The sequence below is a fragment of the Triplophysa dalaica genome, chromosome 3 (assembly GCF_015846415.1).
Source record: "Triplophysa dalaica isolate WHDGS20190420 chromosome 3, ASM1584641v1, whole genome shotgun sequence".
NCBI classification, from domain to species: Eukaryota; Metazoa; Chordata; class Actinopteri; order Cypriniformes; family Nemacheilidae; genus Triplophysa; species Triplophysa dalaica.
In genome coordinates, this window is record NC_079544.1 from 6,150,035 (window position 1) to 6,164,793 (window position 14,759).

General features: G+C 37.9%; 2 protein-coding genes across 2 annotated transcripts; one reads left to right on the forward strand and one right to left on the reverse strand.

Annotated features, from left to right (window-relative positions):
* Window positions 1–4,204, forward strand: bfsp2 (beaded filament structural protein 2, phakinin). The gene is made up of 8 exons (XM_056744044.1): window positions 1–426; window positions 1,394–1,476; window positions 2,161–2,317; window positions 2,402–2,563; window positions 2,692–2,820; window positions 2,928–3,163; window positions 3,386–3,471; window positions 4,079–4,204. Exons 1-8 carry the CDS (start codon window positions 1–3, stop codon window positions 4,120–4,122), a joined length of 1,323 nt encoding a protein of 440 aa, XP_056600022.1. The 3' UTR covers window positions 4,123–4,204.
* Window positions 4,205–5,778: 1,574 nt separating this feature from the next.
* Window positions 5,779–13,274, reverse strand: klhl18 (kelch-like family member 18). The gene is made up of 10 exons (XM_056742787.1): window positions 13,122–13,274; window positions 10,767–10,897; window positions 10,535–10,675; window positions 10,212–10,410; window positions 9,962–10,122; window positions 9,723–9,859; window positions 9,425–9,647; window positions 9,214–9,318; window positions 8,629–8,740; window positions 5,779–7,872 (listed from the first exon to the last, which is right to left on the reverse strand). Exons 1-10 carry the CDS (start codon window positions 13,254–13,256, stop codon window positions 7,486–7,488), a joined length of 1,731 nt encoding a protein of 576 aa, XP_056598765.1. The 5' UTR covers window positions 13,257–13,274; the 3' UTR covers window positions 5,779–7,485.
* Window positions 13,275–14,759: the final 1,485 nt, after the last annotated feature.

Consider the following 14,759-nt stretch of genomic DNA (forward strand, 5'->3'; position numbering starts at 1 on the left):
ATGCCTATGCCACGACGCCGATCGTCTTTCCTGGGCCAGGCTGCTAATGAGTGGCCGGGTGGTATGGGCCGCACGAGCAGGGTAGGGACCTCTGCACCCCGGGGGGTGTTCGTAGGGATGACCGCCACCGGTGGACCCAGCTGCCTGGGTGCACGCGTGTCCCGCAGAGCTCTGGGCATCAGCAGCGTGTTCCTGCAGGGCCTCAGAACTAGCGTCCCTGTGTTGACCCAGCACGGTGACAGAGGCCACCAGTTTAGCTTCGACAGTCTCAACACATGCCTGCTGGAGTACCGTGATAAAGTTCACGCTCTGGAAGAGCTTAACCAGCAGCTGGAGGAACAGATCAGACACTGCCTGGATTGTAAAGCCTCTGGCGCCGGGACGTGGGGCAGCCTAAAGCAAGACTGGGAGGATGTTTATATACAGGTTGGTGAAGATATTGGGTTGGTGTAATACATGGGACTTCAACGCTAGGGAAACTTCACTTTTATTTTTATGTTTTCCAGTAATCTAAATTGAAAAATGTAACTTTAAAAACAATTTGATGATATCTTTATTAAAATTGGCATTTGTAGTGAAGTGAAAGTGACCGATTTGTCAGATATGGTTACCCATTCCTGAAATGTGACCTCTGCATTTAACCTATCCAGAGAGTAGTGAACACACGCACAGCAAGTCATAGCAGCACCCGGAGAGCAAGTATGGGTAAGGTGCCTTGCTCAAGGGCACCTCAGTCGGTACCCGCCAGCCCTGAGAATTGAACCGGCAACCTTCTGATCACGAGTCTGATTCTCTTACCTACATTGCACTGTAATTTTTTGCGTAATTTTACAGAATTTTAATCTTCTTGTTTTCCATTTTTTCACGTATAATGTAAAATACGGTCAAAAAACGTCAAATTACAGAAAAAGACTGCAAATCTACTAGAAAACCAGGGAACAGACGGTTACTTTTACAGAATAGTTCTGGCACCCGAGCTGCCGGAAAATTTGTTTTTCTAACAGGATTTTTTTATAGTCTATTTTTGAAATATGGTTGAAAAATGTCAAATTATATAAAATGCTCCAAATTTACAAGAAAAACTGATAAAACTATTTAAAATAATATGACTGAATATTTTTATATACAGTGTAAACGTAATTCAAAATATTAGGAAAATGATTACAGGATTTTTCCTTCAAGTAAAATAAAATGTGTGTATATGTTTATATATTACTGGAAAACGAAAATACAAAAAAAAATTGCAGCGTAAGAAGTCAAATATATCTGCCCCCATATCGGACCCCAATGGTTCTCTGTGAATATAAGGGGAGCCCGAGGTGGGCTGTCTCTTGTAAATAAAATAAAACTTTCTGATTGTTGTGCACACTAACCTGTTCCTGCTCTCTGTCAGGTTAGTGACACTATCCTGGACAACGCTCGACTTATGCTCCAGACTGAGAACGTTCAAGCTAATGCAGAGGACTTTAAAGAGAGGTGTGATTCACTGCTAACAACATAGATTTGTAGTTTGATCTCTCTACACCAGTGGTTCTCAAACTTTTTTGCCGTAATGCCTCCTTTGTGTAGAGTGCATCGCTTTGCGCCCCAAAATGAAGAATTACTAAATTAAACTTAGAATTTTTTATTAATTCTAAAACATATTCAGTTACAATGCTGGAAAATCAATTCTTTTGGTTGGTGGGGTGATGTTTGATTGAATAAAATTTACAATAAGGTTCTATATTTCATAAAACGACAACAAAATCTGTGCCCCCTCATGATCCATCTTGGGCCCCCCAGTTTGAGAACCACTGCTCTATACATTTATGAAACATTATAAGGATATACTCTCCAAAATATTTACCACACTTAATGCTCATATATTTTTTAACTAGTCTAATTTTGTTTAAAGTATCAATATAATATCAATATCAAACCACCCTCAAAACCAAACATATTGTGAAAAAATAAAAAAGGAATTTCTTTAAACCTTTTAATAGAAGTTTGGTGCCATTTATATGTTTTCCCGTAAAACATAGAATTTTAATTCATATACAGGTTTTGAACCAAACAAGATTTCGGGGTGAACTCTCTCCAGTATAAGCAGATTCACTGTGTCAATTGATTTTACTCCCTTAACAAATTCTCCACAAATGTTTTGTGTGCATGATGTTATAGGTATGAGAATGAACAGCAATTTCGGAAGGCGGTGGAGGACGAGATTAATTCACTGTACAAGGTCATCGATGATGCAAACTTCACCAGGGCTGACCTGGAGAATCAAATTGTAAGCAAGAAGAATGAACTGATGGATCTGGAGCACATTCACACTGAGGTGAGATAAGACACCAGCTCAACAACATTAAGACAGTGAAATACATCTTCCCATGTTTAATTCGGATCTTGTTATGATCTTCAGGATGTCAGAGCACTTTATAAGCAGTTGGCTGGCCATGAGGTAGATGAACCACTTGGTCCCATTGAGACCAGTCTGGACCAGATTCTAGCTTTCATTCGTTCCCACTGGGAGAAGGTCATCGAGAAGATCCGTGCTGAAAGCGATGCCTACCTTGAGTGCAAGGTACACCATGGATCTTTCAGAAGAATGAATGGCTGGTTTTAAATACAAAGGATGATATTATGATATATATGAAATACTAGGTCGGCTGTAGTGTTATAAAGGTTTGTAATGTGTTTGTGTGTGTGTAGCAGGCTGGTAGTGTGACCAGTAAGCTAAGTCGAGAAGAGGAGGAGCTTGAGGGGCTTAAGACGGAGTGCAATGATGCCGGGTGTAAGATTCAAAGTCATCAGGCCGAGATTGAATCTATTCGAGCTCTGGTAAGAAAAAACCCACTTGTTCTCAAAGCCTCACAAAAACATTATAAGACACAACAATCTCGTGCTCACAACAATCACAAACTCTTGTGACAACATGCCCCTTGCAGAAACGTGGCCTGGAGAACGCCCTCAATGATGCCAAGCACTGGCATGACATTGAGCTGCAGAATCTGGGCTCTGTTATCGGGAATCTCGAGGCCGAACTCGCTGACGTCCACGGAGATATCGAGCAGCAACGGCAGGACAACGAAACTTTGCTCAATACAAAGATGAAACTGGAGCTGGAGATTGGAACGTATCATGGCATCCTGGATGTAGAGGAGAGGAGATTTGGCTCTTCAGCGTGAGTGCCATCTTCAACTGACTCTGTTATTGATGTTTGTGTATAAAACAACTTTCTCAAGTTGATGTTTTCATCTGTTACACCTTCCTCTTTTCTTCACATTAGCCTGTTTTTCGTAGAAACCTACTTTATAGTTTCTGTTTCTGTAGCGTCTTTGAACTCGGATAAGGCTCTCAGAGGAGATGCACTTTATAACCACAGTGTTATGTAATGTACCTTCAGGTGCCCATGTGGTTCCTCAGTGCCCGAGGGACGGACTGCCCCCACAAATTCCACCTGTGGACCACAGAGCGATCTACAGACTACAGGTAAGGTTTCCGTGGAATGTGTTTAAATGTGAATTTAAAGATCTTGTTGAATATTCGGCCTAATGGTAGTTACTGTAAGATGTTTAGAGTAAATATACACAATGGTCAAAAGTTTGGGATCACTGACTCATTTCATATTTATATTTTCCACATTTTAAAATAGCGCTAAACCTATTAAAACAATAGAATAACACTACTGTAACTGTGGGAATTATGTTGTGACTTAAAGGATCCAAAATAAATGAACTTTACTGCCCTCTTATTTGCTATTTATTCATCATTTAAGTAATTCATTTTAAATTTATTTAAAGAATATAATAATCTAATTTTCTTATGAAAGGAAATAACATGTTGACACAATTATATTTCCGTCTACAAAAGTAATTTCAATCTTTGAAACATTCACCTTTAGATTAAAAGATTTTGAAAAGCATGAGGAACATTTTTGTCAAGTGATCATAAACTTTTGACCTGTGCATTTTATATTTAGATTTCTGTTCATAGTGAAAGTTATTATTAAAATATAATACAATTAATCATTAAGAAAAATACAGTAATTAAATAAATATTTTTTATGTAAGAAATATATTTTGATGTCTTCCAGCAGGTTGTAATGCTCCTGGAGCTTCAGAAGAAAATAGGAACGAATGAATTATGTTCCAGCACAGTATTGCTAAATTCACATTGAGAGTTCTATGGTGGTGGATGTCAACTTTTTTTCTTCACGGCCACACACGATCCACAACTGTATTAGAAGCCTCCCTCTCACTTACAATTTCTACCCAATAAAACATTCTTGAGCTTGGAATAACTGAAAAGATGTGTTATTGCTTTATAAAAATAACCAAACACGAATAAATATCTTGACATTTTAATGCTGGTCTTGTATCAAAAAGTTTTCATCTTGAGGAAACAAACTTATTACATGAACATTATATATCACAACATTCATAAACTAAACAAAAAGACAAAATGAATGGCATAATTTAGGGATGTACTCGTGTACTAAATATTTTCATTATTTCAACTAACCTCTATGAGCCATGATTCTGTGTTACGCCCCCTAAAAAAACCTTAACCGACAATCTGGGACAATGGTCAGAATTGTACCTCCTAAACACAATAATGACTCCTTGTGGTTATAATGACAGGTCTTGAGACAGTTACCTAGACATTTCAAACCCCACATGTTATTACGCTAAACTAGCATTTAGACGTTTAGGAAATCCACTAATAGCAACTTTACTGCATACATGCAAGATATATACAACATTGAAAAGTAAAATGGTAAAAAGTGTTATGGTATAAAACTTCCAGTGCACAAAGATTACCGATCATTAGGCCTGCACAATAAAATGGCCAGTGTTAAAAAAAATGTCAAATTAACACTCACAGTGTGTAAATATAACCCACACTCTCAAAGTGTGGATTATACATACAATATGAGAGTTAATTTGACCTTTTTTAACACTGGCGATTTTACTGAGTGCATTAACATACAAGTTAACACAAAGTTTTGCAACGATGCAAAATTCTTTCAATCTAGGAAAGTATACAGTAGTGAAGATTCATAATCCTTCGATCCGTTCCAGAAATCATATTACAAATCGTATTTATTAATCATGCACGCATACAGATTTTTATTTTACATTTGCCGAGACGGGACACATTATTGCTGTGATTTTGTTGGGTCCCCAATGACAGAGAAGCATCCAGCACAGTATTGTGCCACTTTTTTTGTGTTAGCTCTTTTCTGACGAAACCCAAAGCTGTTGAGCCTCCCGTCCTATAAGCACAACACAACACAGTTGAAATATCCCACATATAAATAAACTCATTGTATCAAAATATTGACATACTGTACTTCTCACCTGTGAGTTTCCAAGCGTTACACTGTCTGTAGGGTTTGGATCCGAGGTCTGGATCAGTTGAAATGTCTACAACATGAACAGCAAATACAAATGTACAATACTGATGCCTACAGTGAGCAAAAAGTTTATATAATTAGATACGTTGATGCTCTTAGTAAAAACATAGGACACAAAGTATTGAGGGAATGTTCTTAACAGACAGAATTACTGCTTTCATACCTTTCGAAGGATCTCCATGGGCAGAGCTGCCGAAGAGCTCAACACAGAGATGAGCAATAAGACCACCAGCGCTGCGTTCATGTTTCCAGTCATCCTTCAATCCTGCACACTAACAGCACACAGACGCAGGTCTGTTCAAATAAAACACCGTCCAGACAAAGGGTGTGACCAACAGACAGGCGTCACCAGAACAATTAAGAGACCAGACTGCAGCGTGTCCATAAAATCAATGTTTATTTAAGACATTAAGAATTACTTGAAAAAGCATGTTTTAGTCCGACACAAAAGAATCAGTTAATGCCTAAGTTCCTTCAGGTTAAATTTTTTTTTTTTAAGTCACAGGGCAACTGTATTCTTGTCCCTGTTGAGCTCTCCCATCTCACACAGAGGTAGCAGAAGAATATTCAACACATACCGAAGAGATTCACTGACCTATATATATATATATATACACACACACACACATATATATTAGATTTCTGTAAAACGTAAACTTGATTCTCATTTCTGCGAAAGAGCGACTATGTGCAATGCTATAAAAAGAAAAATCAGCAAACAATAAGTTAAAGTCATACTCAGAGATATAAAAAAACAACAAGATTAGGAAATACTGCACCATATTTGAATGTTAATACAAAAGAAATCAGGAAATGGAATCAACAGAGATGGAGTGCTGGTAATAAAAGAAAATATCAGTAATGTCAAAGAAAGTCTTATCTAAAGACAAAACTTTAAAAACGGACGTACATGCAGTCAGTCCCTTTCTGTTGTGAAACACAAATTTGAACAATACCTAAAAATTGGGGAATGTGAATTTGCATCTCGTATAATCCACAACCGTTATTCCAAGAGGACCTGATGCCACAATAATGAGTGATCCTGAAAGCACAAGAGTTCTCTCCAACTGTCAGTGAATGTAATCTCACTATGCTTGTTTTTGGTATGTGTGCTGATTCTCACAAATACTGAAAAAATACCATTTTAAAAAGCCGAAAGCATTAAATGGGTCTCTCAACACACGCATTTCATAATTAGTTATAACGCAAGGACGATATAGAGCTGGTGATCGGTTCCACCAAGTTTAAGATCACACACTTCTAACTAAACCTGATGGAGAAATACTGTTTTTCTCTTAAGGTTTAAGTGAATCAAGTCTTGAATCAAAACTTTTTACGTACGGTCCCACGTAAAGTGAAAATGGGTCATGGCACATCTAGCAGATGTTTTGCACATACATGACAGTCCACAATGTTCTGCAAAAAAAGCAACATTCATTACAGGCAATATCCCAAATCAAATGTTTAGATCTTTTAATCTGTAATAAACATTCTTGATAAAATATAATAAAATTACTAAATTAGATTTTTCTTATTAATGAAACTTGATTATACTCTCCCAATTATGGCATATGGGTTTACAGTGGTCAACTTTTACCTGTCTATAAATCTAAAACAGCTTTCTCTTTAGGCGGAATAGCATATAGCCCATAAAATCCCAATAAAATGCTTTAATATGTCCACACTTTCATGCTGCCAGATTTATCTGTTAACACTGAAACAGTCATCTTACTTCAGTTCAACATGAGGACTTGTTTTGCCCAGTTAGCACATTTTTGTATGATCCTTTTATATTCTTTTTTTACTACCAAATGTGTTTAGACACAAACAGTCCAATTCTAGGAATTAGCAAAAAATCAAATTGAATCACTTGGTAGTCAAAAGAACAAAAGCAGAATTGTATTATGTCACCATCAAAAGGTGTACTGGCATATCTGCTTGTCTCAAAGCTTGAAAAGTACCTGATGCAAACATGTTAAGCGTGGTCATGACATCATGGTCATGAATGCATGTTGTTAGATCACTCCGTACAAAAACCTATTTTCAAACAAGCAAAACGTCCTTTTGGGCTAAGGAAGATTGTGGGGTTACGCAGGCTGCAGGGGTATACAGCCCACCCCTACCCCACCTTCATGGCAGACCATCGGCGCCATAAACGTCCAGCGGTTAGTTTCCGGATCGTACATTTCTAAAGAGCTAAGATTGGACTGTCCGTCGTAGCCTCCCACTGCATAGAGTCGACCACAGTTTGCCACCAGGGAAATGCGGCTGCGCCGAGTGTTCATGGCCACCAGATGGCTCCACTGATCGGCTACAGAGCTATACACCTCTGCTCCACTGAGAAAGGCAGAGCCGTCATAACCTCCCGCCACATAAAGATTGCTGCCCAAAGCTGCAGCCCCGTGCCGACAGCGTTTGTTCATCATGGGATTGACAGGGTGCCACAAAGAGGTATGCTGGTTGTAATACTCCACCTGGTGGCAGAAACATGAAACAACAAATAAGAAACATTCACAATATCAGATGCTTGAAGCCAAAACTATTCACAATGGTGATATTATCAAGATACTTTGTGATGACTTGATATTATGAAGTTCATTTTGTGTTTGCCCTTTTTTGGTCAATTTATCACAACAAAAATGCAAGTGAAGGGAGATAGAAAGAGTTAGTATCCATTATGGCTCTTAAAGGGATAGTTCACCCAAAAATGAAAATTCTGTCATAACTCTCTTGTCAAACTTGTATGATTTTCTTTTTTCTGCAGAACACAAATTAGATATTTTAAAGAATGGTGGTAACTGAACAACGGCGTTTGTGTGAACACAAAACCAATGCAAGACAATGAGTATCACTTTTGTTCAACATTCTTTAAATATCTTTATTTGTGTTCTGTGGAATAAAGAAAGTCATGCAGGTTTGAAATGACAAGAGGGTGAGTAAATTATTACAGAATTTTCATTTTTTAGGATCATTATGCCTTTAATGCAAAATAGTGAACAGGTGCGATGGCACAACCCACTACAGGTATGTCATAGTATCAAGCAGATAATGGTGTTGAATTATAATATGTGTAGAATTAACAGAATATCAGTAATCACAGTTTTTAATATCTCCCATGGTCATCAAAATATTCTTGAGCATTTATGTTTCGAAACGGTCGCTCCTTAGACCAAAACATGTCGTTTTAGAAGACACCTGAAGAAAGTGTGAGATGAATAATGTTTACTCACTGTGTTAAAGATCTGTAAACCATCATGACCACCTGATACAAATATTCTGCCTTCAAACACAGACACACCGGCGGCGCTGCGGCTTGCGCTCATTTCTGTGACTATCGTCCATCTAATAACAAAACACAAGATAACAGATTTACATGGTTGGAGTCAAAAGTTTTTTTTTTTAATGACAAATAGCAAAGGTTGTTTTAGTTTACTACAATCAAAACTTTGAAAAAGTTAACGAAAACTTAATGAAAAAAATGTAATGTTGCCACAGAAATAAACTGAAATAGGTGTAAGGCACTACAATTATAATAATAAACAAAAAATAAAACTAAGATAAAAAAATCTTACATAGCAACAAAAAAAATAGACAAATAAATAATAAAATGACAAGAGCATGTAAAAAGTTGACTAATATTAACAAAAAAAATCCAACTAAAATAGTGTACCTCCACAACAGAATATATATAAATATAACACTTGTATACGTGTATTTTTCAAATATGTGAATTAACAAAAATCGCAAGAGGTGATTACGATTCATATGAGAATCAATACTTAAAATCCCGGCAAAACATTGGCTTTATATCTTACCTGTCAGTCTCTGGCGAATAACATTCAACTGAATTTAGAGAGGATTTGCCATCATATCCACCACAAACATAAATATGTCCCTCAACCACAACTGTTCCCATTGCACTAACAGAGACGGAAGAGAGGAGACACATAACAAGACGGTTCATTTTTGTTTATTCGTATCCATAAAATATTTACATTTATGATCCCGTTTCTCACAACTTCTTACCTCCGTTGAGTATTCATGCTGGCAACTTTGGTCCACGTGTCAGTTTCTGGGTTGTAAACTTCCACTGTTTTAAGCCGTGATTGGCCGTCGTAACCACCGATGGCATAAAGAAGTCCATTAACAACAGCAACACCCACTCGACTTCGGGCTGTGCTCATTGGCTGGCATCTCTCCCAGCAGTTTCCAATTGGATCAAACACCTCCACGACATTTAATGAGTCACCTGTGAATAAATCACTCGCTTAAGTGTTTGTGACATCTTTCAACTATAACATGAGGTTTCTGAAAGTAGGTTCACCTGCACTGTTGAGACCCCCGACTGCATATATTAAGCCTGCTATGGACGTGCAACACCTCTGCCTCGTTTTGAAAGCCGGAAGGTGGGGTCTGCGCTCCGGAACGAGATGATAATCTTTCGCCTCATCAACAAGGTCCCTGTTTGAAGTGGAAGTCATAAGCGACTTTAATAAATTCATACGCAACCACAATTTAGCCGTAATGAGTTTTAAGAAAGCTATTTATGAGAGGTTTTCTGGCCTGCATTTATGGCAGCAGCGCACAAGCTCATCTTGTTGGACTCGGTCAGCCAGGAACTGAGGACGGCAAAGAGGCAGCCGAGTTTTAGACAATAACTCCGGCAATCGCGACTCTCGTTCATCACGTGTGTGCCTCACCCACGCCAGCACGGCTTCAAACACCTACAACCACAAAAACCATGTCTTCTCATACCAATATGATCTATTGCAAAACCAAGATGAGTTAATGACACCAAATGTTCCACACTGACCTGCTCCTCCGCTTGGATGTTGAGCTCATCACATCCCACAATCTCAAGGACCTCCTCCGGCCGGAGGGCCAGGAACTCCTCCGACATGGACACCTCCACAAAGTGCTGGTGGACGAAACTGTTGGCGACGTCATAAAGCGTCGTGCACATCATGGTCTCTGCAAACTGTCGCACCCCAAGGCAGTTCTTCGGATGCAACCTGTAAATGAAGAGCGGAACCCTTAAGTCACATTACTCCAACAATGCACTGGTGTATCATAAACTGGGATTTTATCTTCGAAATGTAAACACATTTAATTGGATTTGTTGTTTGTAGTCTGTACCTCTGTTGTAGGAAAGAACAGCAGGCATCCTTGACGTTCTGAAGCTGCAGGAAACTGGCTCCTATCAACAGAGCTTGGACATTTTGTTGGTCTATCGCTATGTGGCCATTGTAGGCGAAGTTTATTAGGGCTTCGAGTGCACTGTTTAGAGACGAAACAAAAATGACAATATCACACAAAGTCATAACTTACACTTAAAAATGTCAAAAAGTGTCTCTCTGAGGACTATTACCTGGGGTCCATGCCTTGCATGACAATCTCATCCTGTTTGCATTCCACCATATCGTTGGTAAACATGGCATGGAAGTATGGAATAGAAGCAGCAAGGACTATCCTATGAGCACTGAATTTATGCTCTCCTACCTGCAAACACACAAACAGATACAAACAATGAACCATAAAAATGACATAAGACTAGCGTTAAAGGAATGGTTCACCCCAAAAATGAAAACTATTTTAAAATGGACTCACCCTCATGTCCATCCAAACATGTATGACTTTCTTTCTTCTTCAGAAAATACAATAAGATATTTTGAATAATGTTGGTAACCAAACCACATCGGAGCCCCTTGACTTATATTATATTGACGAAACCACTAACACATATCTTCTTACACAGATGAAAGTTTCATTTGCAGATTCTGAGCGACATGAGGGTGAATACACGATGACAGATTTTTTTTAAAGGTCCAATGTATAATGTTTTGGAAGATATATGGATAGAAATGCAACATAATATACATAACCATGTCTTGAGAGGTGTATAATGACAATAGAAATAGCTCGTTGTAAGGTTATCAAAAACATTATACATAACGCTTCATTATTATGTATAATGTTTTTGTTAACCTAAGAATGAGATATTTCTATCTACATACACCGAGGGTCCCCTTACATGGAATTCACCATGTTGTTTCTACATTAGCCCTTAACAGACAAACTGCTCTACAGAGCGAGTTTCGTAAAAAACTTTATTTCATTCATCGAAAAAGCAAAAATGTGATGGCAACTTAGTCTTGTGTCAGCCAGTGTAGTGCTTCTTCAGGGAGAGGTGGAACAAGCCGTTGGTTGCAATTTGCAACCTCATCACTAAATTTCAGACACTAGGCCTTTAAGAATAGTTCACCAAATGGCAAATCATGCATTTTAGGCATTACTTCCATCCCTTCTTCGATGTCCAAAAGTACTGTAGCCAGAACCACATAACTGTGAGATTTTAACAAATTAATGAGCATTTAAGCATTTAAGCTATACATCAAAATAGTATTGCGTAATGCCCAGAAACTCTACATGAGTCTTGTAAGCATGCTGCATGCAAAACAAAGTAGATTATGAGCCAAAGAGATCTGTGACCCACATAAAGAGCTGATGAAAGAACAGTACAACTCAGCATTGGACCAGAGAGAGGTTCCAGATAAGCTGATCATAATGCTGCTTTATACAGAGATGTGATCTAGAAACTTAGATAGTTTAAAGCAGAAAAGGGGAAGGACGCCGAGCCATTCGAAACAATCTTTCATAGCAAGTCATTGTTTTAAAAAGCATAAAGAGTAACTGTGAAACTGTAGGGTTATCAACCATCAGTAGTGTTGACAGACACAATGAAAACATCACTACTACACATCTCTTTCGCCTGCATACATTATATAAAAAAAAAACATGCTTATTAAAGCTAAGATAAACTAAACTTAGCTCTGTACACTGTAGTAGGCTTTGAGACATGTTTGTATTGTTCTTTTGCTTTTTGTTGTCCTAATGTTTGACACAATTGCTTCCATTCTTTACCCAACTTGTAAGTCGCTTTGGATAAAAGCGTCTGCTAAATGACTAAATGTGAATGTACTACAACTAGAAGCTATTAAATATTAAGACAGGAGCTCAAGATTTCTTGGATGACCGAGTGTTTCTTTTACATCTATTTAGACAATCACCTGTTAAAAATTGTCCATTTATTGACCCTCTTGTCATTTAAAACCTGTATATGACCATTTCTTCTGTCCAACACAAAAGAAGATATTTTGAGAAATGCCCATACAATGCAAGTCAATGGGGGGCCAATGTTGTTTTACTAACTAGCTATATTATTTGTGTTCAGCAAGTGTTAAGGAATGACTTGAGGGCGAGTAACCATTTTCATTTTGGGGTGAGCTATCCCTTTAACTTGGAGATGACACCTTCTCAGCAAACCATGGGGATGGGGGCAATGTTCACACACACCTCTTATAGTTAGCAGTATTTTTACATCCGTGTCTAATTCCGATAACATCATGTCGCGATCCTCTTCCGTGCTTTTGTAGTTCAACTTACTTATGCAGTTAATATTGCACTGCTAAGGATGTTAGCTACTCAGGGCTAACTGCCTAACACCGGATTGACAACGCGTCTGCAAAACTAATGCAACAAGTACATATCATGATCAGTTTGCATTAGAGACGTAAAAAGACCGAAATGTACGACTGACAACGTTAAACATTACAGCTCCTCCTTTACTAACAGTAATGTGTAACCAATAGCCTCTCCCATGCTGACAGCCCAGTGCTACATGGTTAGCATATCACTGGGAAGTTAACAAAGAAAACAACAGTACCTTTAAGGTCACATCACAGAGTTTCCCTTGTCGTCGGATCTCCTCCATCACGGCATATCCACGAGCGGGCAAATCGGGGACAGAAAAATGCATCAAATCTTCCAATTCTTCAAAAATCGTGTCACCCATCGTCATTGATGGACTTGAAACGATGCTTTTTGTCCAGACGGAGACGCCGTAGCTGGAGTTTAAACTCAATGCCCTCCACTGGCGGATCGTGTAGGGGTCGTTTACTGCTCAAATCAGATTGGTCGTATTCGTGTCACGCTTATTAAGCCTCTCTGAACAACTGAACAGTAACATTTTGTCAGTTTTTAATGTATTAATGTAGGACTGTACTACACATTTGCCCTATGAACAAGACTTAAACCAGTCAGATTGTCAAGACAGATATGTGTGCTTTGCTTTGTATTGTGAACTATATTAAAACAATTCAAAGGCAACATGTCTAAATGTACAGATAAATAAACATGTTTATCTGGGAAAAATAAAATTATACACTGGACATTGTGATTCTAATCCAGGGGATTGGGGTCCGGGGCCTCCAGCAGAATATTTCAGGGGGAAAAGATACAGCAACGTTTGCAAACATTGTGATTATTTCATTTCTGTTTTTAAATTTCTGTTTTTTTTTTTGTTAAATGCATAGTTGCTACATGAATTCCAGCATTGTTTCTATTTTTATGTATTTTTTCTGTTTTCCTCGCAGTAGGTCATTTTTTCACACTTAAGTAGAACTTGCTACCACAAATTTGAATGGGTAGTGTCTGGTCATACAGCCTACGTGTACAAGTGTAGCCAACTGTTTTAAGTTTAGAAACAACATCTTTATATTATTATATTTACGTATATACAGCTCAAATGTGTCTTTACACATGAAACGTGGGATTACAGCAAAAGATTCCACTAATGTGTTTTTGTAAAACCTTTCATATTTATTGATTGTACATTTAGTTTAATCTTTTCTGGCTCTAAAACTGATTAAACTTGATTAAAAAGGCTCACCCAGATTTGTTAGCTATGGGCAGTCTTTTTATTTAACTTGTGAATGAATAACATGAAAGGGAAAAAAACTAAATTATGAAGGAAATGCAACATACAAGGACATTTTACTCATTTCCACTGAATTAAAAAAACGAGCACTGTATATCTCTTTTGCTTCTATGGGAATAAATCAATTTTAAGAACCTTGCAGATTCACGTGTCAAATACAGTGCGGCAATTTTCTTTGTAACAACTCATCCTTTTTACCAGCAGATGGCACAAAGTAGCCAACAACACATTTGTGAGCATCACGTTCAATGAATTCTGTTCATAACAATTAACAGGGAACATACTGTGATTCTGGTAGGCAAGAAATAGCATGAAGATAGTTCATGTGGATATTAACACAGAGATCCTAGAGTAGAATTGGTTTTCTGAGAGAGTATTTGTTAAATTAATATTAATTAAAAGCTGTTTTTTTATTATTATTTAAGGAATTATCTGTCATCAAACTCTGTAAATGAGAAATACATTTTACATTTTATTGAACAGAAGTTGCTTTTAATTTACTGGAATCACATATGAGAAGTTGCTTTCGGGAACTCTCCGTTTTGCAAACTGCTTAATCCAGTATGAGGAAATACACTAAAGCAC